We start from the raw sequence: 27829 nt of genomic DNA, 5'->3' as shown, positions 1-27829 counted from the left end.
TTGCTTTGGGGTGGGGGTGGAGTCGGCGTCAGCCAGGAAACCTCAGGTGATTGTTTTGCAAGAGAAGCTGGGAGTGCAACTGGGGAACACAAGGTAGGAAAAAGGTCTCAGGCCAAATATATCCCACTCTGAGAGAGGCCACCAAAGCAGGAAGACTGAGGGGTGGAGGGCCTCGCCTTAGTATTCTACTTCGTCCTGGAGGGGCTGTCATCACTGTAGCGGCCCTCTTCCTCAAGATAGGGGTCCTCTCTCTGGAGCTTCCCCTTTCCTCTCTGGAGGTCAACGATCCTCGAATTCTTCTCCTTTTTAGGGATCTCCGACAGAGAGCACACTTCTTATATTGTCTCTCATGGTTTCCTCTTCTTCCTCCCTGTGTGTTCTCTTTACAAGACCCCCAACTGCACACACCCCTTTTGCAGGCTCGGGATCTTGCCCGAGTTCTAGTTCAACAATGCCCAGCTTTCCGCCCAACCGCACCCCTCCGACTCCCAGAAGGCAGCTCCATGGAAACCAAAACATCACAACTCCGCGGAGGTATCGCGAGAGGCGCGATTGCGACCGCGACCGGGGGGAGGCGGGGCGAGGGCGGGAACAAAGAGCGAGGTGGGCGGAGCCTGGGCGCTTCCGAGGTCCCGGGCGGGAGAAGGTACCTCCTAGTGGCGCCCCCGCGTGACTGCGCTTTACATAATCGAGGCCGCGCGCGTCAGAAGTGGCGTACTCCAGTCCCGACCCAATCAGGGTTGTCATAACCTCTGTGTTCCGCCCCTTCGTGCTTGATGGACGTCGAGGTGAACCAGTGACCGGGCGAAGAGCGCCGCCGCGCCCGCCCTGATCCGCCCGCACTCGCCGGCCCGCCCGCCTGCCGCAGCCGCAGCCTGCCGCCGCCGCCGCCGCCAGCTTGTCCCTCAGACTGTCAGATAAAGCGGCGGGCCGGGCCGGCCGGGCGGTGAGCGCGGCCCGGGCGGGACATGGCGGCGCTCTACGCCTGCACCAAGTGCCACCAGCGCTTCCCCTTCGAGGCGCTGTCTCAGGGGCAGCAGCTGTGCAAGGTGCGCGGGCTGGGGCGGCGGCCGGGAACTGGGACGCTGGAGGCGCGGCCCGGAGCCCCCTGTTCTGCGGGGCCCGTTCGGCGGGGTCCCCCGGGCAGGGCGTGGCAGGCCCGCCTAGCTGAGGCGCCTCACCCGCTCCGCCGGGGGCCAGCGGGGCACGTGGGGACTCCCGGGCCCCCGCGGCCGGCGTGTCCGGGTGCTTAGCAACCGCGAGGGGATTGTTCTCGGACCCCTTGAGGTCCCGAGAGCGGACAGCGGGTCCTCTGCTCGCCCCCGACCAGCCGCACCGAGATCCATCCTGGGCTGGCTTCCCCGCCGCTGGTTGCAGACCGAGGGACTCCCTGCCCCGCCGGGAACTGAACTCCAGAGTTGGGTGCTGCCTGGGAGGAGAGTCTCCCAACTCGGGCGCCTCGCGGGCACTTTCCAGCCAGTCTCAGAGTTGGAGGTGGCGAGGCTTTATAGAAAAGCCCCACAGCGAAGCGTACAAAGCAAAAGGATTTTTCAGCATCCAGTTGGTGACCTTCGCCCCTGGCCCTAACCAACTACTCTTCAGTTTTTATTCCTGAAGGTCCAAGTTCTTTTTATCGTTTGAGTTGCTTCATCCTGCTTTGCCTATTTAATAGAAATGCTGTGAGGCGACAGTTTAAAGTCACCAACCCGGCCTGAGAGTGATTTTGAGATAGTCCCAGATAATCCAGAGTTTGTGACTCTGATAGGGGTAACTCATCACTGTATGTCACTATTGCCTCAAATGGCCATGATTTTGTCACTGTTTACCCTGTAGGAGAGCTCAGATTTTATATGATTAAAAAATATATTATATATATATATGGCTTTTTTAGGCCATATATATATATATATATATATATTTGAAATATATATATTGATTTTAAGGAACTTTGTTATAGGTAAGCAATAATGATTTAAATTTAGCACTTTCATTTCACAAGTGAACCTGTTAAAAAAATCAAACAGTGCAAGTGGCAGAACCAGAACTAGAATCTGGGGCTTCTGATTTCTTGTCTGAGGCTTATTCATACATACTTTTGTTTTATAGTTTATGACTAGTTCCATATAAATTCTCAATTCTCACATCAGTGCAGCCTAGTAATGCCAATATGACAGAAGAGAAAAATAAGGCCCAGAAAGTTCAAGTGACTCACTCAAGCACAGTGGATATGCTGGGAATAGTACCTAGGTCTTCTGCCTCCTACTGAAGGCTGTTGCCATTTCTGACTGCCTTTTAAAATTATATCCTCATTTCATTTCAGGAATGTCGGATTGCACACCCTGTTGTGAAGTGCACCTACTGTAGAACTGAGTACCAGCAAGAGAGGTACAGTTTTTGTTGACCATGAAGATGTTAGTTAATAGGCTTTTTCCTCTTAAAATCTGTAATTAGCTGCTTTTCAATGGACAGATCTGTAATTGATTGCATTATACACAGATTCTGCAGTTTTACATTATAACACATGGACAAATACAAAATACATATATTGTTCCCTAGTTCTCTGTTGATTGCTTAAATTTTTAAAGTTATCTTTTTTCAGATCCTTGATCATTTTACATTGTGTATATAATCTTTATGACACTAAGAAACCACAACAGTAAAATATGAGTCTCCTGTTTCAGTATGTTTATATTCAGAGCTCCAAGAATTTATAAGCCAAAATAAGATACTTTTGGAAATGTGACAATTTTTAAAAAAATATTTTATTTATTTATTCATGAGAGACACAGAAGGAGAGAGGAAGAGACTAAGGCAGAGGGAGAAGCAGGCTCCATGCAGGGAGCCTGATGTGGGACTTGATCCCAGAACCAAAGGCAGAGGTTCAACCACTGAGCCACCCAGGCGTCCCAGAAAATGTGACAATTGTGATAAAGGGTTTGTGAGCCCTAGTCACACTTGAAACTCATTTGCCTGATGTAAATCTCTTTTTTAAAAATGTGAAAAACATTTAGGTGTGAGTAAACACAAATCTTTGGAAGACTTTCAATAGCAGCAAAGTAATTTATTGGTACAGTAAGTTCTGTGGGACTGCAACTGTAAATAATAGTTCCTTAACTCAGGGTGAGACCTATTTGCTGGCTCACACATAGACCTAGAAACCTAGTTTTAATCAGTCTTATTTCAGTTCCAGGAACATTTTCCCCAACATTTTATTATGGATGTTTTCAAACCAGAAAAAGTTGAAAGAATTAGACAATAAACACTCATATACTCACCACTTAGATTCTACAATTTACATTTACTGTATTTGCATCTACGCATCAGTGTATTAACTTGTTTATGATGCATTTTAAAGTTGTGGACATCAGTATATTTGATCCTAAACAGTTAAGCGTGCATATCACTAATGAAGTCTGATATTTGTTTATAGTTCTTTATTTTTTTAGAGGTAAAATTTGCACACAGTGAAATGCTCAAATCTTGAGTACATCATTTGATGAGTTCTGCAAACAGTATACATCTGTATAACCCCAAACCCTTTCAAATGTAGAATATTACCATCACCCTCAGAGAGTCTTCTCATCCTTCATCCCACTCAATCCCTACAACTTCTTCTTCTTCTTGCCTTCTTGCCTTCCCCATACAACTACGGTTCTGATTTTCCTTTCCACCATGGATTAGTTTTACCTGTTCTAGCACTTCATAGAAATGGAAACATACAGGACCTACTCTAGCAGCATACTCTAGAAGTTTTAGATTTTACATTTGGGTCTATGATCCATATTGAATTAATTTTTGGGTGTGAGGTGTGACGTGAAGTTTAACCATTAATTCACACCACATTTAAAAATTGATTGAAGGGATCCCTGGGTGGCGCAGCGGTTTGGCGCCCGCCTTTGGCCCAGGGCGCGATCCTGGAGATCTGGGATCGAATCCCACGTCGGGATTCCGGTGCATGGAGCCTGCTTCTCCCTCTGCCTGTGTCTCTGCCTCTCTCTCTGTGTGTGTGTGTGACTATCGTAGATTAAAAAAAAAAAAGAAATTGATTGAAGAAGAGGGCACCTGGCTGGGTCAGTTGGTGGAGCATGCAACTCTTAATCTCCAGGTTGTAAGTTTGAGCCCCATCTTGGGTATAGAGATTACTTTAAAAAATTAAATTAAAAAAAAATGGATTCAAGATGGATCATAGAAATAGTTTTTGTTTTGTTTTTTTTTTTTAGATTTCAGGAGTGTGTGTGTATGTGTGTGTGTGTGTATATGTATATATCCCACTTTTTCAGTAATAAATGTAAGTATAAACCAAAATGTTCAACATCACAGAATCACTGAAGTGAATCTTCTTTCTAAAAGAGCGTCCTTTAGGGGCACCTGGGTGGCTCAGTTGGTTAAGCATCTGACTTCGGCTCAGGTCATGATCCCAGGTCCTGGGATGGAGCCCTGCATCATGCTCCCTGCTCATTGGGGAGTCTTCCCCTCCCTCTGCTTATGCTCGCTCACTATGTCTCTCTCACTCACATGCTCTCTTTCTCTCAAATAAATATTGAAATATTTATTGAATAAATAATGAAATCTTTTTTAAAAAGTTTCCTTTAAATACACTGCACTTCTTGTACTGCCTGTTTTTTTTTTTTTTAAGATTTATTTATTTAATTTTTTAAAAAAATTTATTTGTGATAGTCATACAGAGAGAGAGAGAGAGAGAGAGGCAGAGACACAGGCAGAGGGAGAAGCAGGCTCCATGCACGGGGAGCCCGACGTGGGATTCGATCCCGGGTCTCCAGGATTGCGCCCTGGGCCAAAGGCAGGCGCCAAACCGCTGCGCCACCCAGGGATCCCAAGATTTATTTATTTATTCATGAGAGATAGAGGCAGAGACACAGGCAGAGGGAGAAGCAGGCTCCTTGCAAGGACCCTGATGTGGAATTCGATCCTGGATCCCGGGATCACAACCTGAGCTGAAGGCAGGCGCCCAACTGCGGAGCCACCCAGGTGTCCCTTTGTACTGCCTCTTTAAAATGGTAGAAAATAGAAAATTGCCCTGGAAACTATTTCGTTTGAATATTTCATTTTATTTAAATGTTTTCTACTTTGCGGTTTTTCTTTGTTTTAACTTTATGGTCACTTTTATAGGACTTTATGAGAAAATAATCACAAAATAGCTTATAGACTGGATTTTTATGTGATTTTATTTTCAGCCCCAGAATATTGTTTATTGTTGCACATCAAGCATTTGTGAAGAATTAGACTTTGTTTGAAGATGATTTTTTTCCCCTAGGCAGTTTATCAGTTTTGATATTTAGGTCATGTTATGACCTCTGGACCTTCACAAGACAGAAGACGTTTTTATTTTTGTCAGTGCTTAGTTCTTAGAGAAATTGGAAATACTGACAAAATATTTGGTCATAGCATCTATTTCCTCACATCTGGGATTTTCCTATGCTTTTCCTTACAGAGGAGAGTGTAGACAGATTAAAGTCAACATAGATAGAATTACTAAGTTTGTATTCCAAACATATATTATACTTTATTTCTCACCTCAGGTTTCTCAGATGTTTATCCAAATTGAGAATTACTGCTAGTCCATTTCAGTCTAACATAATATTCTTTTGAAAGTTGTGTCCATATTTGATCATTTTGTTTAGTAATACTTGGAGATGTGATAATCAGAAATACTCACCATTTGGGATCCCTGGGTGGCTCAGCAGTTTAGCGCCTGCCTTCGGCCCAGGGCATGATCCTGGGGTCCCAGGATCGAGTCCCACATCGGGCTTCCTGCATGGAGCCTGCTTCTCCCTCTGCCTGTGTCTCTGCCTCTCTCTCTCTCTCTGTCTGTGTTTCTCAAGAATAAATAAGTAAAATCTTTAGGAAAAAAAAAACACCACCATTTTTTTTTTTTTAAGATTTTATTTATTCATGAGAGACACACAGAAAGAGAGAGAGAGATGCAGAGACCCAGGCAGAGGGAGAAACAGGCTCCATGCATGGAGCCTGATGTGGGACTCGATCCCAGGTCTCCAGGATCACGCCCTGGGCCGAAGGCGGCGCTAAACCGCTGAGCCACCCGGGCTGTCCCATAACTCACCATTTTAATGAAAGTCTCATTTTATCTGAGCTAATAAAATTAATAATCTGGATAATTAATAAAAGAGTTAGTGGCCAGATACTCAACCTTCAGTTAACCAAGTATCCAGACCACATATCTCCTTGGCACTTAGCAATGAGTAAATTCTGTGGGCTTAAGGAGGAATCAGTTTTCAGATGTTGTAAGTAAAACAAGTTTTTTCTTATAAAAGCCTCTTTTTTTTAAAAAAGTGTCTCTTTTTTCCTTAACAGTAAAACCAATACAATATGCAAGAAATGTGCTCAGAATGTGCAGTTATATGGAACGGTAAGTGGGGTTTCTCTGTACTGAACAATGAATACTCAGGCCTCTTGGAACCTTACATTCTGTGGATTATTAATGTAATTATCATATCTTTAGTAGAACTGGTTATGGGTAAATATTTTCTCAGAGTTTATTTAGTGTTTGAGCTTATAAGCTTAGCTAATACTTCAAATTGAGTTCTGTGTTTATGGTCATGATGGCAAGATTGTCATCATAATTTTCTTTGAGAGCTTCAGTAATCAGTATGAAAAGAAGAGTCCAAAGATGGATCTTACAATGTGACCTCTTTGTTTGGTAGCAGTTGACTATTCATTTTGATGAATGGATTTTTTTTCGTCTCTCAGTGTTAGGGTTCTGGATACTATGTCCTTCAGGCATTCTCCTAACCTATAATAAAATGATAATGGCAAAATGGCCTTTTGAGAAATTTGGAAGCACATGCCGATTTCTTCAAAGCATGGGTTCTGTTGAGTTTCTTATAGAAGTCCCAGTGTATACACTAATGGGATTTTGTTTTTTTTTGTTTGTTTTAAAATCAATAGCTGTGCAGAAAAACACTTTAGTGTTAGGAATTTGATTGGTATAGAAGGAAATGTATGAAGTTGGGAATACATTTTTACAGTGACTAATGAACTGTGTAATAGGAATTATTGCTTTTAAAAATGCACTCATATTTTATAATGTACTTAGTTGACCTTTTTTTCTCTTTAAGCCCAAACCTTGTCAGTACTGCAACATAATTGCAGCATTTATTGGCAACAAATGTCAGCGATGCACGAATTCAGAGAAGAAGTATGGACCACCATATTCATGTGAACAGTGTAAGCAACAGTGTGCATTTGACAGGAAAGATGATAGAAAGAAGGTAAATCTCTGTTTCTGTTGATTTTTTTTTTTTTTTTTTTTTTTTGTCTTTCAGAGAAGTTAAGGTGGGTCACTTGTGTCAAACAGTGGTGCCTGTTGGGCTCAGTTGGTGGAACATGACTCTGGATCTTGGGATTATGGGTTTGAGCCCCATGTTGGGTGTAAATATTTCTTAAAAATAAAATCTTTAAAAAGGGGGTTGGGGTACCTGGGTGACTTAGTTGAGCATCTGGCTCTTAATCTCAGCTCAGGTCTTGATCTCAGGATTATGAGTTCAAGCCCCATGTTAGGCTCCATGCTGGATGTGGAGCCTACTTAAAGCCTACTTAAAAAAAAAAAAAAAAAAAAAAAAAAAGACCTATAATAGAGAATTCTCAGTTCTTCTAGTTTTTATTGACCTTGAAGATTTTCAGCCTTTGTTTTCTTCATTTACAAAATGTGGACAATTATATTCTTTTTTAAAAAAAAAATTTAAATTCTTTATATTTTTAAAAAATATCTATGTCTATGTTTAAGTATTTATTTATTTAAGTTATTTCTGCATCCAAGGTGGGGCTTGAATTTATGACCTTGAGATCAATAGTTGCATGTTCTTTTGACTGAGCCAGCCAGGCACCCCTAGGCCATTATATTCTAATATTTCATATATTCTAATATTTAGTATTTCATAAGAATCTAAATTTCAGTGGTCAATATCCCATATAAGTGAAGTGGTTTTTTCACAAAATTTTATTTAATTCTATAAAGGAGAGATTGTGACTTAAGCAAGATACATTACCAGTTTCACTATATGACTCTTTAAATGTTTCTGTCTGTTGAAGTTAAAAATCACAAGATGACATAGAGGAGAGCCCTATGTGGAGTGATGATATGTTGGTAGAATAAAAGTGATATAGATTTGTTCTGTTAAAAACCCTCCAGTGGCTTCCAGTTGCACTTAGAATAAAACCCAAACCCCTTTTCTGGCCTGCATGGCCCACACCTGCCTCTCAGTTTCATCTGACATCACACCTCCCACCCCTTGCCTATTTCGGCCACACTGGCTATCTTTCAGCCCTTCAGGTGTGCCAGTGTCATTCCCACCTTTGTGCTAGCTGTCGTTTTGCCTGATAACATCATTCTCTAAAGCATCTTAATTGGTTTCTCAAGCTCAGATGCCACTTCTTCACAGAGACCCTTACTAACTTACTCACCCCTTGTTATATTGCCTTCATAGCACGTAACATTGTGAGGAATTATCTTGTTTATTTGCTTCTATGTTTGTCCACCTGCACTAGAACATGAGCTCTTTGTCCATCTTGTTCTCTGCCACATTTCCAGTGATCTGGCACATAGAGAGTTCCCCCCTTGTATTATAGTATATATATTATGTAAACAAATTTATCCATGCATACTTAGATTGATAAGAGTGATACTTTTATTGAGAACTATTTCCTCTCCCTTTTAGTTGTTTTACCAAACATGGCCAAAATGTTAATCTGAAATATATCTCCAACTTGCTGTTATTTATTGTGAGAATTTGTACTTCTACTTTTTGAAAAGTGACTGAGGGAAGCCTGGATGGCTCGGTGGTTTAGCACCACCTTTGGCCCAGAACGTGATCCTGGAGTTCCTGGATCGAGTCCTGCGTTGGGCTCCCTGCATGGAGCCTGCTTCTCCCTTTCCGTGTCTCTGTCTCTCTCTCTTTCTGTGTCTCTCATGAATAAATAGATAAAATCTTAAAAAAAAAAGTGAAAAAGTGATTATTTTATATATTCTTAAATTTGAGGTATAATTGACATACACTAGCTTCATATATATAGCATAATGATTCAATATTTGTATGTATTGGAAATTGATCACCACAATAAATCCAGTTTACATCTATCACTATACACAGTTATAGAATTGCTTTTCTTGTGATGAGAACTTTTAAGATTTACTCTCTTAGCAACTTTCAAATATGCAATATAGTATTATTAACTATAGTCATCATACTGTATATTATAATCATTTTGTAAGTAGAAATTTATACCTTTTCACTACTTTCACTCATTTCACCTATGTCCCACTCTCCACCCCTGGCAACTATCAATTTGTTCTCTTCAATAAATATTCTTTTAATGAAAGAATATAGTACAGAAACTTTTTCAGTGTCCAGAGGTACTCTTTGGAGATGCTTAGGCTCACAAGAGCCGATTCTTGCTAACCATATTCATTAATTTACAATGACTCTGCAATGATTAGAATACTTTTTTTTTTTTTAAGATTTTATTTATTCATGAGAGACAGACAGAGAGAGAGGCAGAGACACAGGCAGGGGGAGAAACAGGGTCCATGCAGGGAGCCTGATGCGGGCTCGATCCCAGGACTCCAGGATCACACCCTGGGCTGAAGGCAGGTGTTAAACCTCTGAGCCACCCAGGGATCCCGGATGATCAGAATACTCCTGCCTGACAACCAGAGCACCTTTCCCCTGAATCCGAGAAGCTGTATTAGGAATCAGGAGGAATCAATATTATAATCATTGGAATATAAACTTCGCAATCCCATAGCCCTGGGCTAGCAAAATGATCCTGGGCAAGTTACTTACTTTTATTATGCGTCAATTTCATCATTTTTCCAGTGGGAAATAACAGTAACTGCTTCACAGGACATAGGGAGATTTAATTGAGGTAGAAGACTTGCCTAAGTTCACGTACCACATAAATGACAGAATTGGGACTTAATTGGGACTTAAGTGGGTTATCTGAGGTTAATTGGGAGGTTCTAACTCCCAATACCTATATTCTGTAGTACCCATCTACTACATTCCCTCTTCTTTATCTTTATCTTTGTCTCTTTGTCTCTCAGGTAGATGGGAAATTGCTGTGTTGGCTGTGCACACTTTCATACAAACGGGTCCTTCAAAAGACCAAAGAGCAGAGGAAACATCTGAGCAGCTCTTCCCGTGCCAGCCACCAGGAGAAGGAACAGTATCGACTGAGTGGTGGCAGCCATTATAACAGGTAACCCCAAGATGCGTAAGATGGGGCTAGAGGTACTGGTTGGTCGGATAGAAACACAATTAGCCGGGATGATACCATTTGGTGTACATTTTCCTAGTCTTTTCTCTCTAGTTACTAGCCTTAGGAGGAATCCTTAGGAAGAATCTCCTTTACCGTAATTTACAGTTCATGTGTCTTCCAAGCGCCAGTGAGATTCAAAAGGTATCAGGATTTCCTGACTTGGTTTGTATTGTGTCTAAAAAGTTTATGGAACTTGTTCTACTTTCTCTGTGATGTTCTCCTCACCCTTGGAGTGGGTTATCTCCTCAGAGGATTGGACATTTCACTTTCTGAGGGATGCAGCTTTTTTTTTTTTTTTTTTAAGATTTTATTTATTTATTCGTGAGAGACAGAGAGTGAGAGAGGGGGAGAGAGAGAGAGAGAGAGAGAGAGAGGCAGAGACACAGACAGAGGAGAAGCAGGCTCCATGCAGGAAGCCTGATGGGGGACTCGATCCCGGACTCCAGGGTCACACCCTGGGCCAAAGGCAGGCGCCAAACTGCTGAGCCACCCAGGGATCCCCTGGATGCAGCTTTTTTAATGCACATTTGGCCAGGAGGTTAATGTTCTAGGTTTGTCCTGATGAGATCTAGTCAAAAAGATGTCCTTTCGTTGCAGTCTTAGCTTCCTTTCAGAGTATCTGAAGTTTTTGTTAAGAGTTCTGGCTCTGAATTGAATCCCAACTCTACCAGGTTCTCTGTGTGGGATCTTGGGCAAGCTTTTTCATCAGTAAAATAGGGAAATAATATCACCTGATAGAATTGTTGTGAAGATAAATTACATAGTGCGTGCATAGTGGTTAGTTTTATCACTGGCATAAAGGAAGCATTCAGTATATTTTAGTTACTGTTTGTTATTGTTACCATTATGTTTTTGTTCATTTAGCAAACATTAAGTATTCCCATGGGCCAGGGATTGTGCTAGGAAGGCAGAGATGAATAAAAGAATCATGCTGCTTACCAAGAGTATGCAGTCTGGTAGGGAAGACAGGCCTGTAATCAAATCATTGCAATATAATTCAATGAACACCACAGTGGAAACATCAAGATACAGGCATGAGAGGCAGTAGTAATTAACTGCCTTGGGAAGTCAGGCAACAGACAGAGGCTCAGAGAAGAGCTGGTATTGGAGCTGGATTTTAGGATGAGTTGGAATTGTCAGACGGAATGGGCAGAGACATCCTAGGCTGAGGGAATAGTGTTTGCAGAGACATGGAGGGCATGAGACCATATGGAACCCTGGGGAACTGCAGTCCTTTTATGTTGCTGGACCTTATGTTTGGGAGCCAGGGAATGGGAGTAAAGTGAAAAGTGACTGAGGGAAGATGTGTTAAGGAGCATGAACCTGATCCTGTGGTCCATAAAAAGAAAATAACTCTGATTATTGTAGTGAATACATTGGAAGAAAAAGAGACTGGGGGCTAGTTAAGAAGCTTTTTTGTAAGAGGTACAGGGTAAGAAATGTTAATACTAGAATCTCAACTCAGGCCATAGCACCAGAGGTCAAAGACACAGATTCAGGAAAATAGTTTAGAGGGAAAATTATGAGAAATTTAGATAATTTGATGAATAGGTAGATGGACAGGAGCTGGGTAAGCAAAGGATAATTCTGAGGTTTTTTTACTTGGATAAATAGTAGATTCCTAACCGAGAGAGAATATAGGAAGAAGAGAAGTTCAGTTTTAAAAAGTTGAGTATGTGGGGCACCTAGGTGGCTTAGTCAGTTAAGTGTCTGACTTCAGCTCAGGTCATGATCCCGGGGTTCTGGGATCGAGCCCCACAAGGGGCTCCCTGCTCAGCTGGGAGCCTGCTTCTCCCTCTCCCTCTGCTCCCCACCCCACCCACTTGTGCTTTCTCTGTCTCTCTCTCAAAATCTTTTTTAAAATTATAAAAATAAAAAGTTGAATTTAGAGGATCAAAAATTATTATTTTGTGGGAGCTCAGCTTAGAACTCAGAAGAAAGATTTGGATATGGCCCATTGGTAGCACATAAGAGTCAGTGGGAATAGAAGTTGTTATAAAGTGTGGATTCCTGCTGCTCTACTCCAGGCTTTAAATTCAATAGAATCTAGGATAGAGTCCATGAAACCACATTAAGGGAACACTCTTTCCAACCCATGTAAGTAGTTGTTAAAACCACGTTTTTGGATGATACAATTCAAGTTGGAGGCTGAGAACAGAACTCCAGAAGCACTCAAGAAGGATAGAGTATTTGCAAACCATATACCTGATAAAGGGTTAATATAAAAAATATATGAAGAATTCATACTACTCAATAATAAAGTGAATAACCCAATTTAAAAATGGACAGAGGACTTGAATAGACATTTTTCCAAAGAAGACATACAGATTGCCAATAAATGCATGCAAAGGTGCTAAACATCACTAATCATCAAGGAAGGGATCCCTGGGTGGCGCAGCGGTTTGGCGCCTGCCTTTGGCCCAGGGCGCGATCCTGGAGACCCGGGATCGAATCCCACGTCGGGCTCCCGGTGCATGGAGCCTGCTTCACCCTCTGCCTATGTCTCTGCCTCTCTTTCTCTCTGTGACTATCATAAAAAAAAAAAAAAAAAAAAAAAACTAATCATCAAGGAAATGCACATCAAAACCACAATGAGATATCTCACATCTTTTAGGATGGCTCAGTCGGGAGAGCATGTGACTCCTGATCTGAGTCATGAGTTTGAGTTCCACTTTGGGTGTAGAGATTACCTTAAAAAAAAAAAAGAAAGGAGGGAAAAGATAAGAAATAACAGATGTTGGTGAGGTTGTGGAGAAAAGGGAACCCTATATACCATTGGTAGGAATGTAAATTGGTACAGCCATTGTGCAGAACAGTATGATGGTTCCTCAAAAAATTAAAAACAGAACTATCATTTGATCCAGAAGTCATTCCTGGGTATATAGGCAAAGGAAATGAAATCAGTATCTTGAAGAGATATTTACACCTTATGTTCACTGCACCTTTATTCGTAATAGCCAGGAGATGGAAATAATGTAAATGTTCTGCAGTGGTTGAATGGATAAAGAAAATATATTCACACTCCCCCCCCCCCCCCCCCCCCCCCCCCCACGTACTGTGTGGTATCACTTCTACGTGAAATCTTTTTAAAAGGCTAATTTCAGGGACGCCTGGGTGGCTCAGAGGTTGGGTGGCGGCTGCCTTTGGCTCAGGTCGTGATCCCAGGATCTGGAATTGAGTCCCACATCGGGCTCCTACGAGGAGCCTGCTTCTCCCTCTACCTGTGTCTCTGCCTCTCTCTCTTTCTCTGTGTCTCTCATGAATAAATAAATAAATCTTAAAAAAAAAAAAAGCCAATTTCATGGAAACAGAAACTGGAATGGTGGTTGCCAGGGGCTGAGGAAAGTGGGAAGTGGGGAGGTTAGGTCAAAGGATATATAAACTTTCAGTTATAAGAAGAAAAAGTTCTGGGAATGCCTGGGTGGCTCAGCGGTTGGGTGTCTGCCTTTGGCTCAGTGCATGATTCTGGAGTCCCAGGATCGAGTCCCACATTGGCTTCCTGCGTGGAGCCTGCTTCTCCCTCTTCCTGTGTCTCTGCCTCTCTCTCCGTGTGTCTCTCATGAATAAATAAATAAAATCTTAAAAAAAAAAAGAGAAAAAGTTCTGAGGATCTAATGTACAGCAGAGTGACTATTAATATGGTATTATAGGGACCCCTGGGTGGCTCAGTGGTTGAGCATTTGCTTTCGGCTCAGGGCATGATCCCATGGTCCTGGGATCAGGTCCCACATTGGGCTCCTCACAGGGAGCCTGCTTCTTCTGCCTATGTCTCTGCCTCTCTCTGTGTATCTCTCATGAATAAATAAATAAAATCTTTTTAAAAATGGTATTATATATTTGAAAATTGCTGAGAGTAGATTGCTATGAAAAACAAGGTAACTGTGTGAGGTGATAGATGTGTTAATTATCTTAATCTTGGTAATCATACCATAGCATATATGTATATCAAACTGTCGTATTATATACCTTACATATATAGTTTGTCAGTTATTCCTCGATATAGTTGGAAGGGGAGAAGGTTAGCAAGGTCAGTGGTATCAATTATTGAAGAGATCAAGTAAGAAAAGGTCTTACTTGAGGATGAACTCACTGGGGCCAAAATGATTTTTAGTGGTGTTGTGGGACTCATTAGATTCACAGAATTGTTGTGAAGAAGAATTGGACTAGGAGTTCAACCTGGTATCTAGTCCCAGCTTCACTGTTGACTAGCTGTATATCCTTGGGTAGTTCAGATAACCTTGATGAGCATCAGTTTCTGCAGACTAGAAATAGTACCTTGTATATACCTCACAGAATTGGAGGTGCATATGAATCATTAAATGTAAAAGTACTTTTTAAGGGGTGGCTGGCTCAGTTGGTGGAGTGTGCGACTCTTGATCTCAGGGTCATGAATTTGAGCCACACTTTGGGGATGGATCCTACATAAAATTAAAAAAATTTAAAAATGTTTTAGAAGATTACTTTTTAACTATAAAGTAGATTATACTTCTTACTAAAATTTTAATAGGTTGTTAATAAAGTAGGTAATATTTAATTAAAGCTAAGAATTTGGCGGGGGGGAGCCTGTGAAAGTGAGCTGCCCATGCACCTATAAGACCTATGAAATCAATACCATGGTAGATTTTAGTAATCAAGAATAACTGTATGGAAGAGCTATGATATGTTGGTCCCATTTAACAAACTTTTATTGTGGTGTTTTATAAATCTTTGATTTCTAATGTGTATCTATTTTTGCATTAAAAGCCAGAAAACACTTTCTACGTCTTCAATTCAAAATGAAATCCCAAAGAAAAAATCCAAGTTTGAGTCAATCACAACTAATGGAGACAGGTAAGCCAGTTGGTGTGTGTACATCCTTCCATTTGAGGTGCTGCATATACAGTTCCTGAAATAGGGTATGCCTTGGACCTTATCTAGGATTGTTATTGAGGCTCTGAGGAACATTACATTAGCCACTTGATAGCTTGTGAATAAGCAGTGCCGATATTTGTTTATAACTCTAATCCTGTCATTAAAAGACAAACACATATAACTGGATTTAACAGCAACTGAATTCTATAGTCCACAAATAACTCCCCCACACTAATTCTAAGAAGTTAGGAGCTATATGCTTTTTACTTTGATCTGTGCCTGTGGCCTCCTCCAGGCAGGGCAGGAGTTGGTCTTGAGAGGTGGAGCAGTGACAATTTGGAATTTAGGCAGTATTGCTTAGTCTGTGAGTGCAGATACCAAATCAGCAGAGAACAAGATGTATTTAAATATTTTTACTTATTTTTAAACCTGTTTAAATGTATATTTTAATTTGTTGCTTTCCCCTCTCCTTCTGAGCAATGCTTTCTCTTGTAAGCTACTTTATCCCAATATCTAGAGTGCCCCATCCATGTTGGTGCAGTGACTGCTTCCCAACCAAGTCTTGGGGCCACCCATTTTTCTGTTTCTGCATCCCAGGCCCAGTGAGACACTGACATACTCTCCCCCAAAATCCTTGGAATCATCTCCATTCTGAAAACTCCCAGTGTCAGTTCTCCTTCCCGGCCAGTGGTAGGTATGGGAGTAGAGTAGCACATAGGCTTACCAGGGCTTTTGTTTAGGGGAGCACAGAGCACTTGTGAAATTTATTCTTTCCTGTTACCTTTTTTATTAACTTGCTTTCAGATTCTACAAGGTTTCTTTCTTTCTTTCTTTCTTTCTTTCTTTCTTTCTTTCTTTCTTTCTTTCTTTTTAAGATTTATTGATTTATTTGAGAGAGAGAGAGTGAAGTGAGGAGGGGCGGAGGGAGAGAATCTTCAAGCAGACTTCCCACTAAGCACAGGGCCAACACAAGACTCAATCCCAAAACCCCTGAGATCATGACCTGAGCCAAAACCAAGTCATGTGCTTAACCGACTGAGCCACCCAGTCACCACTACAAGGTCTTTTTATCCTCTAGTATCATTGATTTGTATTTCTTGAAATGAACCTTCTGGAAATGTTGGACTTATGTATTCAAATTATATTGGGGAAGGAACTATGAAGACCATCTTTTCTGGTCAGCTTCAGTGTTCTCTCAGTAGATATTCTGGCCATTGTGAAGATTGCCATCACTTCTGCCAGGGTGCATGATCCTCCAAAAACCATGTCAAGGGGTGAACCTTTCTTTTTTTGGGGGGGGGGGGCGCGGGGTGAACCTTTCTGAGATTCCTGCCTTTTTAGAGGTCTAGGCCAAGACTCAGAGCATTTAGATTCATCATTTCTATTTTGTGCTCATTTATGACCCAGACAGTATATGAATGACCTGAAAAAAACCTTTAGTTGAGCCAATGAGCCCTTAAAGTTTACCTTTGAGCTTTTGTTCTTAAGATACTGCCATTATTCTGGCTGTATTGCTTTGGATATACAAAGCTAAACTTAAGTTTTCTTTTTTTTGAAGATTTATTTATTTATTCATGAGAGACACAGAGAGAGGCAGAGACATAGGCAGAGGGAGACGCAGGCTTCTCACAGGGAGCCCCGTGTGGAGCTTGATCCTGGATTCTGGGATCATGCCCTGAGCTGAAGGCAGATGCTCAACCACTGAGCCACCCACGCATCTCTGAAAACATTTTTTTAAAGATTATTTTAGAGAGAGAGTGAGTGTGTGCATACGCATAGTGGGAAGTAAAGCGGGAAAGAATCTTGAGCAGACTCCTCACTGAGCATGGAGCTCTGCATGGGGCTGGATTCCACAACCTGAGTGGAAACCAAGAGTGGGACACCCAACTGACTGAGCCACCCAGGCGCCCCTTACTTTGAAAACATTCTGGCAAGCCTTTTTTTGATGGCCCCTTTGTAATGTCATGCAAAGCCCTAGTCTTTTTTTGAGTATCTGTCTTGAATTCACTTCTGTACCAGATGTAAACAGGCTCGCTTCTGAGCGCTCCACTGTAGCTGCCTCCCCATTTTCAGTGCATCACAGTCTACTTTCCTGGCCCCACTTTTAAAATATCCACATATGGGGACGCCTGGGTGGCTCAGCGGTTGAGCATCTGCCTTTGGCTCAGGGTGTGATCCTGGAGTCTGGGGATCGAGTCCCACATCAGGCTCCCTGCATGGAGCCTGCTTCTCCCTCTGCCTGTGTCACTGCCTCTCTCTCTTTCATGAATGAATAAGTAAAATCTTTAAAAAAAAAATATCCACATATGCTCTTTTCTTTGCTCTTGTCATCCCCTCCTGTCTTTTGCAGGCTTCTCCCTGACAACTTTCCATTCACCTCGCTGTTCTCCCACATTCTCCTCTCTTAGTTTGTAAGTTTTGTTTTGTTTTGTTTTGTTTTTTAGTTTATAAGTTTTGAGGCATGTTTGATTTTTTTTTTTTTCTCTTCTTTTTACTTCTCCATTAACCTTCCGTATCATACAGGAAGAATGCATCGCTTTAGGTTGGTTTTCTTTTCTTTTTTTTTTTTTTTTTTTAAGATTTTATTATTTGAGAGAGAGAGCATATATGAGCAGGAGGTGGGGCAGAAGGAGAGGGAGAGGAAGAAGCAGATTACACAGTAGCATGGAGCCTGACATGGGGCTTGATCCTAGGACCCTGAGATCATGCATGACCTGAGCTGAAGTCAGATGCTTAACCAATTGAGCTACCCAGGCACCCCTAAGTTTTTTATAAAACCTTTAATTGAATAGTTTTATTTATTTTTTTAAAGATTTTTATTTATTTATTCAGGGGGCAGAAGGTCCAGAGGGAGAGAGAGTCCTAAGCAGACTCTGCATTGAGTGCAGACTTTGATGTAGGGCTCAATCTCCTGACCTTGAGATCAGGACCTGAGCTGAAACTAAGAGTCAGACACCCAACCAGCTGTGCCACCCAGGTATCTCTTGAATAGTTTTGTACTTCTAAAATGGCTTTTTGCCTTTTTTTTTTAAGTATCTTGCAGAATTCATAGCCTCCCTCTCATATATTCTAGTTTGTTACATTGTAGGAAAAACTTCAATTTGAGGAAAATCTGAGTTCATTTCTATCTTTCCTTACCAGAGAAAATATACCAGCTACTTTTTTTGTTTGTTCTGTTGATAATAAAGCACTCTCAACAATGGGACGCCCAGGCTCACCTTGTGGTTTATTGTTTCTAAAGGACATTCCTTTCCTTTCCTCATATTTTTTTTAAATTTTATTTATTTATTCATGAGAGACAGAGAGAGAGAGAGAGAGGCAGAGACACAGGCAGAGGGAGAAGCAGGCTCCATGCAGGGAGCCTGACGTGGGACTTGATCCTGGGTCTCCAGGATCAGGCCCTGGGCTGAAGGTGGCGCTAAACTGCTGAGCCAACCGGGCTGCCTAGATTTTTATTTTAAGTAATCTCTACACCCAGTGTGGGGCTTGAACTCTCAACCCCAAGATCAAGTCACATGTTCCACTGTCTGAGCCAACCAGGCACCCCTCTTCATTGTTTTATTTCATTCTGCATTTGAAGTATGCCTGAAAGATTAGCCTTACTTTGTGTGGTCTTTGAGGTCTTATATTAAAAGGTTTAGGGATCCCTGGGTGGCGCAGCGGTTTGGCGCCTGCCTTTGACCCAGGGCGCGATTCTGGAGACCCGGGATCGAATCCCACGTCGGGCTCCCTGTGCATGGAGCCTGCTTCTCCTTCTGCTTGTGACTCTGCCTCTCTCTCTCTCTCTCTGTGACTATCATAAATAAATAAAAATAAATAAATAAATAAAAGGTTTAGAAAAGACAAGAAGCTTCCTAGAGAAATAGTGAGTTCCTTCTCATTAGAGATACTTGGAAAGAGACTGAATCTGATTTTCTGCCTTGATAACCTAGCCATCTGTTTTCATTTGATTTCCAGCAAAAAAAAAAAAAAAAAAAAAAAAAGCTTAGAAAGTTAGAAAGGTCAGGCCGTAACACAGGATAAACACAACTGGTCTTGTCAGTAACATATTGGTATGGAAAGAATCCTCTCAAGAAGCAAATAGAGAAGGGCATTTTTGGGACCCCAAGATTTATACTACCCCATTACTCTGTTTCATTTTAATTCTGGTTATGGGTTTAAGTAAATTCTTTTGGATTGAGGGTAGAAAGTCCCTTGGCAGGTATTGAAATTGGTGGAGACTTTGATGGGTTCCTTCAGTATTTTCTCCTGCGTGCCTTGTTTTATTATATGACATTTATTACTTTTTGTCACCCAGTAATTCTGGACATTCATCATTTATGAAAGCACTGGTACATTCTTCTGACATTCTCCTCGTGTGCTTCATGTATACCGAGAGAGAATATTCTTTCTTTTTTTTTTTTTTTAAGATTTTATTTATTCATGAGACACAGAGAGAGGCAGAAACAGGCAGAGGGACCCTGATGCAAGACTCAGTCCCAGGACCCTGGGATCACGACTTGAATCGAAGGCAGACGCTAAACCAATGAGCCACCCAGGCATCCCAAGAGAGAATATTCTTATCAATGGACTGTGTCTTCTAGTCATAGAAATGTTTGGTAACTATGAGGATGTCCAGTGATTCTGCTTGCCCTTTGGAGTTTCTACCTAAATAGGGAAATACTGGTTATTAGATGTAATTCAAGAAATAGGAACGAACCAACAGCAAGGGGGAACTAGAGTCATTGCTATATTGATATAGGGAGCTGGGAATTAATATTCCAGTGTCTGCTTAGGAAAAACAGGTTTGTGTTTTACTTTAAAGGTTGCCCTGGGGGGATCCCTGGGTGGCGCAGTGGTTTGGCGCCTGCCTTTGGCCCAGGGCGCGATCCTGGAGACCTGGGATCGAATCCCACGTCAGGCTCCCGGTGCATGGAGCCTGCTTCTCCCTCTGCCTATGTCTCTGCCTCTCTCTCTCTCTCACTGTGTGCCTATCATAAATAAATAAAATAAAAATTATTAAAAAAAAAAAAAAAAGGTTGCCCTGGGAAGAGTAAGAGCCAGCTTTGGGAAGACTCTGGACACTGACAGGATATGACTTTCATGGCAATGATTCCTTAACTTGTTTTGAGTTTAAGACATCTCTGACCAACCGGGAAAGCTATGGAGTCTCACCCTAAAAACCACTCATTATATGTATACACTGAATTACATGTACAATTTCAGGGTTTTACAGGTTAGATTCCCTGGCACTGGGCCTGGTTAGAAGACACTGCTAAAAAGACAGAGTTCACTTGGCACTTTGGAAAAATGAAGTGCTCAGGTACTGTTACTGAGAAGAATCTGTTGAAAATCCAGGTTGTGGTGTGACTCTGGGTTTCCCACCTCTTTGTTCCTTTTCTAACTAAATATCATTGAATTCTTGATACTGGAAGTGGTGGTCAACAGGCCAGTTGCAATGTAGGGGAAGTTGGCTTCCTTCCTGTTAATTTAAAAGGGACTGACTGCTCCTGGTATGGAATGCAGTAGGGGTGTGTGTGTGTATGTGTGTGTGTGTGTGTGTGTATGTGTGTGTGTTTATTTATTTGAGAGAGAGAGAAAAAAATGAGTTGGGAGAGGGACAGAGGGAGAAGTAGACACTCCACTGAGCCAGAAGCCCAACATCAAACACTTAACTGACTGAGCCACCCAGGCACCCCATGCGACAGCTTTTTAGCAGTTGTACCACATCATAAAGCTTTGGGGCAGAAAATAACCAAAAGATGAGCTCTGTGGGGAGCTCTAAAAGAAAAATACATGAGCTTACAATTGATAACTTATCCAGATTCTAGGGTAATTATTTAATTACAAAAAAATTACTGTTTCATCCATGAATAATTGGGGATTTTCAGTGCACCTGAAACAAAATGTCTTTGGCTTTGGAAAATGCATTTGTTTTCATCTTGAATGTGAGAGGAGATGCTGCAGAAATGCTATGGGTTTTGATTTGGTTGGTGTAGTCATGATCACCTTGCCGGTACAGTTTAGCAAATTCTGTTGAGTCTGGCATATATGGAGCATTGTGCTTACCACTGGGAATTCAAATAGTTGTTCTTACCCTTGAGCTTGTAGTCAAGTGGCCTGTGGTGTGTCCTCAAGTAGAAAAAGGTTTATCCCTCCAAGTTACTATTTTTCCCCCTCTATATTTCTACTCAGCTTTTCCCCAGACCTGGCTCTGGACTCACCAGGCACTGACCACTTTGTCATCATTGCCCAGCTGAAGGAAGAAGTGGCCACTTTGAAGAAGATGCTGCATCAAAAGGATCAAATGATTTTAGAGAAAGAGAAGAAGGTACAGTTTTGTTAATACCGTTCAGGCCAGAATGATGCAAGGATAAGCATGTGGTGCAATAGGGCACGGTGCTAACTCTTGTTTAACTGATATTTATTTGGTACTGACCAATTAAAACGACAGTGCCCCTCTTAATTCACAGTGGGGGCATAACTCACTACTGCTATTCTCAGCATGAGTTGCTTTGGAAGGTTGTAATCAGAAGGTGCTGAATAAGCATGGAGTCGGGACAAGAGGAGGTAGTTATATAATTGGAATTTTTAATGCTCTCAGGCTAAGAGAATCTGATGTCTCCATCTCTATTATTGGGATGGCTATATCTGTGGGACACTAATACTCAAAATATGTGGGCCAGGTCTCCCTCCTTCCTGGACAATGTTCAGGTAGGCCTTCCTCCATGGACTCTTACATCACTTTGCTTCCATTACTGACAACTCCCTTCCTGAGTGACCCATTCTTTAAACACATTAGTATCTTCAGTAAAGTCTTACTCTGGTCTAACAGTTATTCTCCCTCTTTAAGGGAATTTTTTAAAATCCTTCTTCTATTCAGGTCTATTTATCTTATTGGGTTCGTAAAGAATATCTCATTTTTGTCTTAATATATTAATAACAATAATAGCTAACTTTTATTGGATACTTAACTGTGTACCTAACACTTCTGCATACTTTCCACGTATTAACTCATTTATCCTCATAATAGCCCTTCGAGGGCAGCCCTGGTGGCTCAGTGGTTTAGCGCCGCCTTTGGCCCGGGGTGTGGTTCTGGAGACTCGGGATCAAGTTCCGCGTCGGGCTCCCGGCGTGGAGCCTGTTTCTCCCTCTGCCTGTGTGTCTGCCTCCCTCTCACTCTCTCTCTCTGATAAATAAATAAAATCTTAAAAAAAAAAATAGCCCTTTGAGAGAGGATTTATTGTTATCATGTCATAGATGAAGGGAGCCTCCAATATTTTTCCTCTTAGGCTTCCTTCTCCTAGTTGTGTTTTCTTCCTTGAGGCTGTATGTTTTCTTGCTAGGATTCAATCTGAATGGCTAGCCAAAGGCATTTATAATATTAAAATATTTACATGCATTCTTTCAATCTAATTTCGACCTCATTTTACAGATGAGGAAACAGACCCAAAGATATTAAATGATGTACCAAATCACACAGCTAGTAAATGGCAGAACAGAGTTACTCCAGTCTTTCTGACTACTGCTCTTTCTACTAGCCTGTGCTTTCTTCTGCTGGTAAGGTGGAGATTCATGGGGAGAGACCAGCATTCTTTCCACTTTACTACATGACTGTTAGATGAAAGTGGACTTAGGTATATTTTCTTCATGGACTAAGTCAAAATGGCACATAAAAGGATTTTGCAAAATAGAGATAAAATGAACACTTGTTTCTATTACTTTGCGAAGTTTGGGTTTTTAAAAGGAGCAAAAACAAATAGGTTGTTTCTCATCACTTTCAGGATCAAGGTCACACTTCTTGGCTTGGAACATAGGTCCTCCTACCTCATGCCTGCTTTTCTGTAGCATCATCACCTGCCACTTTCCATGCTCATTAGTCATTCGAACAAGTTGTTGGTTACCTCAAATCTTCTGGCTACGCCCATATAGTTTCTTTTGCTTGGATGCTCTTCTTGTCTTGTGTGCCAATTGTACCTCATGTACCTTAAAACTCAGCTCACACTTCTCAACATAGACATCTCTCGGGCAGCCCGGGTGGCTCAGCAGTTTAGCACCTGCCTTCATCCCAGGGTGTGACCCTGGAGACCCTGTATTGAGTCCCACTTCGGGCTCCCTGCATGGAGCCTGCTTCTCCCTCCGCCTGTGCCTCTGCCTCTCTCTCTTTGTCTTCTCTCTGTGTATTCTCATGAATAAATAATAAAATCTCAAAAAAAAAAAAAAAAACCCCAAAACCTAGACATCTCTCTTTGCTCCTTGAATAGCATAGTCAATAGAAGAAGGCCTGGAGTTTGAATTCTAGCTCTGCCACTTGATAGCATGTATGATCTTGGCCATGTTACTTTAACCCTTTCTAAGCCTCAGTTTTCCCATCTATGAAATGGGAAAAATAATATTGCCTTCCCAAAGGTTTATCATAGGATAGACTGAAATAATATAATCAAACAGTTTAGGGCACCTGGCTGGCTCAGTTGGAGAAGCATGCAACTCTTGATCTTGAGGTCGTGAGTTCAAGCTCTATGCTGTGTATAGAGATTACTAAAACAAACAAAAACTACATGTATATCTGTATATATAGTATATATTCTCAAACATTTTGCCTAGAATAGGTTAAAAATTCAATAAATGGCAACAGCTGTTATTCTCCTGGCTTCTCTCAAACCGTCGGTCATATTGTATTATAATCACTGATTTTTTGGAGGATTATTGGCATGTATTAAATACATAAAATCTTTAAAACCTGCCAGTGATGAAGTATGAGAAATGATATGTCAGGATTTTGTGTAATTTTCAGGAAATCTTTAGAAAAAATAGGATACAGAATCCCCTGGTTTTGATGTAGTTCTGGATCTTCAGGAGAGCCCTGGATTTCATTCATTTGGAAAACCGTTAGTTCTTTGGTATCAGAACATTTTTTGTTGACATTCTCACAAGTGGAGCCATGCACAGAATTGGACACAGAGATTTCTTCTGGTCACTCTGCCTTTTTTGTTTCCCCCTCAGATCACAGAGTTGAAGGCTGATTTTCAATACCAAGAATCTCAGATGAGAGCCAAAATGAACCAGATGGAGAAAACTCACAAAGAAGTCACAGAGCAATTGCAGGTGAGTCTGCTTATTTTATGTGATAACCCTGGTGTATTTAGCTGATTGTGTTTTAAGTGATTATCTTTCAGACTTTTTTATCTCAGGGTATTGACAAATTCACATTAATCCACCTTGTAGCTGTCTTTTATTGTTTCATGGTTGGCTTATTCTGATCTTTTTCCCTCAAAAAACAGTGGAATTAATAAATGTGTGTTTTGATTTTTGGGTAAGCCAGATGTGATTCCAGATGTCTGGATTATGAATTCTGTTTATCCAGCACGTTAAGGCACTCTGGTTTGTTTGTGTTTCATAAAGTACCCTTTTGTAACAGTGGATCCCAGGAGATTGAAGTGTGCTGATTAGCCTCCAGGAAACACTCTCTTCCCCTGAACCAAGCCCTAGAGCTTTCTGTTGTTTTCTATCTCTAGAACTTGTTTCTTCCTGACCCTCTACATTGTATGCCTTAGCATCTGCATGAAAAACATGTCCTGTCCTGTTAAAACATCCTTCTTTTTCTGATTTTTTGTTTGTTTAGGCCAAAAACCGAGAACTCCTGAAGCAGGCAGCTGCCTTGTCCAAGAGCAAGAAGTCAGAGAAGTCAGGAGCTATAACTTCTCCATGAGAGACCATAAGGAGGCTCCCAGCCACAGCAAAGGGGTTTTCTGGGTTAGGGTTGGTGGCCTGGCTGTTATCTGGGAATTGCAAGCTTTCTTAAGAAATCTCTATTTTATTACAGTTATCCTTCTTTGTGGGATTGCAGTGGGCTGAATGGAAACACCTGGTTCATGCTGTGTCGTGACTGCATGCTTGGATGTTTGGGGTTCCAAGCTCTCTGTCTCATACTCTCACTCCTCCCCCCACCCACCCCCATACTACTCTGTCTCTCTCTTTGGGTACTACTCTTGTGTGTGTGTGTGTGTGTGTGTGTGTGTGTGTGTGTGTGTGTGTGTGTGGTGGTCACTGCTCAGTGTTATGTGCAGAATAATTTTTTTTTTCTGGTCCATCATTGCATCCTGCCATACCCATGAGCAAATCGTTTGGCATTAATTACATATCACTGCCATCCTCTGAACTTTGAAAACTGCCACCTTAAGACTTGGTACAAGGGAAGAGGCCTTCTCTCTCCAATAAATCTTTTGCTTCAGGGTATACTCTTGGGTTTTTCTCCAGGTATATTATGTATGAACTTTGTACTATGTATAGCCAGAGTTTTATTTATTTTTTAAAAAAAGAAACTTTTTCTTGATAAAGGAATAATGATTAGCCTAGCTTGTTCTTGTAAAAGTGATGCCTCTTTAAAAAAAAAAAAAAGGTTCTACTCTCTACCTTTTAGTAAAGGAATAAGACCTTTTCTTGTTACCTTGGAGTCTTAAAAATGATTGCTGAGGTGTAATAATTCAGTGCATAAGTATGAAGTTAAGTGCCTTTTGGAAGATTTCTTGGAAGAGCATTTAAGAAGATACTTAAGGGAGATTTGAACAGTCTGTCTTTTTAAATAAGGGCAGAAAGAAAGGTTGTCCAGGTTTTACTGGACATTTCCCTCCTCTACCCCTTTCTTGATTGTTTTATGTGACTGATTTTAAATTCTCACACTGCCATTTCTTTTTAAAAAAGAAAAATACCCTTTACTTATATCAGTTGTTATACTGGGCTGTTGTTAGAGAACATTTTTTTTAATGAGCAGATCAAAATGAGATAATATTTGAACTACAGAGCATTTGGGGAGTCAGTGCAAGCTGCTCAAGTATGGATTCTGAATCTGATTGGGAGAAATAATATCACTGTATCTTCTCCCCACTCCTTCTCATCCACCCCAGCCTGTACACTCCCTGCTTTTAACAGAAATGTATTGAAAACAGGTGCTTGTCAGAAGCAGCTTGGCCTCAGCTAGAATTGTTTGTGTCCTGTTTTCCCTTCTTGACCCAATAGGCACATGGATTTACTTTTCCAGGAGAGGAGATAGATTTACACTTCTAGCCATTCTCTCAGGTCCTCTGTGGGATGTTTGTGAAAGAAATGGGAGATGTGTAATGTGCCACGAAACACAGTAAAATCAACTACCTTGGAATTAGTGCACAGGGGAGGGGTACTACGGCTAGAGGTAACCACGAGGGCAGATGACATTTGTACCTCAGTGTACCAAAATTGTAAGCAGTCAGTGTAACGTGCTAGGCATTTCCTAGAGGCAGATGCTTATAATTTGTGAGGACATTCTCACAAGTGGAGCCATGCACAGAATTGGACAGAGATGTGGAAATAGGTAGCTTCTTTCTGAGAAGAAACAATGGACCATGTTGCTTCAATCTCACTCTAGTAGGGGAGGTCATTTTCCCTTCTAAGCAAGGGAAATGGCAGTGCTAAATAGTTTTGTAACTTTTTGAATGAGAAACTTTTAGGTAAAGATAAATTGTCAGATAATATTTTTCAGATGCATTTACGTTTAACTATGGGGAAATGATTGTGGAAAAACGTTAACAGTCATGGTTTTTGGGGTTTTTTTAATTTGGAAGACTTGAGAAATTCTGTTTCATGAAGTGACAATATAAAAACACATACTTAGTTTTATACTAAATCTTTTTTTAAGGTCTTGGCATTTAATATAAAGCAGATTCACACATTTTCTAACTTTCCACAAGTTCCAAAAGATGAAGGAAGAAACCTCAGTCTTGAAATTTTGGTTTTTAAAAATCATGACACTGTTTTACCATGAAATTGAGTAGCTAACTTTTGGTAACACCTTTTGTTCATTTGTATGTTTGTATAATGGACATTTTGAAACACAGGAATGTTTTGGTTTGTACAAACTTTGAAAAATGTGTGTTAATAAAAATATTGACTCAAGTACAATGGTTCGGTGATGATTCCTGGTTTACCAATGGACATATCCCATTATGTCCTTCAGCCTAGAAAACATTTTGTCTTGTAGACTTAAACAATTAAAAGCATAACTGTGGCAGCGCCTGAGCGGCTCATTTGGTTGTGAACACCTTTGGCTCAGATAATAATCCCAGGCTTCTAGGATTGAGCCCTGCATGGAGCTCCCTGCCTGCCGCTTCCTTTCCCTCTGCCTGCTGCTCCCCCTGCTTGTATTCTCTCTGTCAAATAAATAATTAAATCTTTAATAAAAAATAAGGGGCAGCCCAGGTGGCTCAGCAGTTTAGCACCACCTTCAGCCCGGGGCCTGATCCTGGAGGCCCAGGATCGAGTCCCATGTCGGGCTCCCTGCATGGAGCCTGCTTCTCCCTCTGCCTGTGTCTCTGCCTCTCTCTGTCTTTCTCTCTCTCTCTCTCTCTCTGTCTCTCATGAATAAATAAATAAATAATAAATAAAAGAATAAAGCTGAACTGTGGTAATAGGGAGTTTCATATCCATCAGAGAATAAACTCATTCTCTTTTTTGTTCTATGATTTTATTTTCCAGTTTAAGTGCTTGCTTTGTTATAAATCCTATGCTAGGCAGTGAAGATACAGAAGTGAAGAAAATTGACAAATTACTGTCCTCATGGGGCTTCCATTTATGAAATACTGGACAACACCATTGTTCCTTGATTTTGTATTCATTAATTTTTTTAAAGATTTTATTTATTCATAAGAGACACAGAGAGAGAGTCAGGCAG

The 27829-nt window shown here is 41.2% G+C and overlaps 1 protein-coding gene across 2 annotated transcripts; it reads left to right on the top strand.

Moving 5' to 3' along the window:
• Positions 1–819: 819 nt before the first annotated feature.
• On the top strand, positions 820–27054 carry FAM76A (family with sequence similarity 76 member A). Of its 2 annotated transcripts, XM_072750593.1 has the most exons (9): positions 820–1049; positions 2321–2385; positions 6334–6388; positions 7098–7250; positions 10082–10236; positions 15040–15126; positions 21322–21457; positions 24130–24231; positions 24749–27054. In XM_072750593.1, the coding sequence occupies exons 1-9, from the start codon at positions 969–971 to the stop codon at positions 24833–24835; spliced, it is 921 nt and encodes a 306-aa protein (XP_072606694.1). In that variant the 5' UTR covers positions 820–968; the 3' UTR covers positions 24836–27054. The 2 variants fall into 2 exon arrangements, with proteins under 2 accessions (XP_072606694.1, XP_072606695.1); XM_072750594.1 differs by lacking the exon at positions 15040–15126 and having other exon boundaries at positions 865–1049.
• The last annotated feature ends 775 nt before the right edge of the window (positions 27055–27829 follow it).

This window comes from Vulpes vulpes, chromosome 2 (genome assembly GCF_048418805.1).
Source record: "Vulpes vulpes isolate BD-2025 chromosome 2, VulVul3, whole genome shotgun sequence".
Classification (NCBI taxonomy): domain Eukaryota; kingdom Metazoa; phylum Chordata; class Mammalia; order Carnivora; family Canidae; genus Vulpes; species Vulpes vulpes.
The sequence above is the reverse complement of the archived record's forward strand: the minus strand, read 5'-3'. Positions and strand labels throughout refer to the sequence as shown.

What these genes read in the sequence shown, in the direction of transcription:
- FAM76A (XM_072750593.1), top strand. Translation starts at nt 969, where the DNA reads ATGGCGGCGCTCTACGCCTGCACCAAGTGCCACCAGCGCTTCCCCTTC. An exon ending in AGGGGCAGCAGCTGTGCAAG is followed by an intron (nt 1,050 to 2,320) that starts GTGCGCGGGCTG and finishes ATTTCATTTCAG; the next exon opens with GAATGTCGGATTGCACACCC. An exon ending in ACTGAGTACCAGCAAGAGAG is followed by an intron (nt 2,386 to 6,333) that starts GTACAGTTTTTG and finishes TTTCCTTAACAG; the next exon opens with TAAAACCAATACAATATGCA.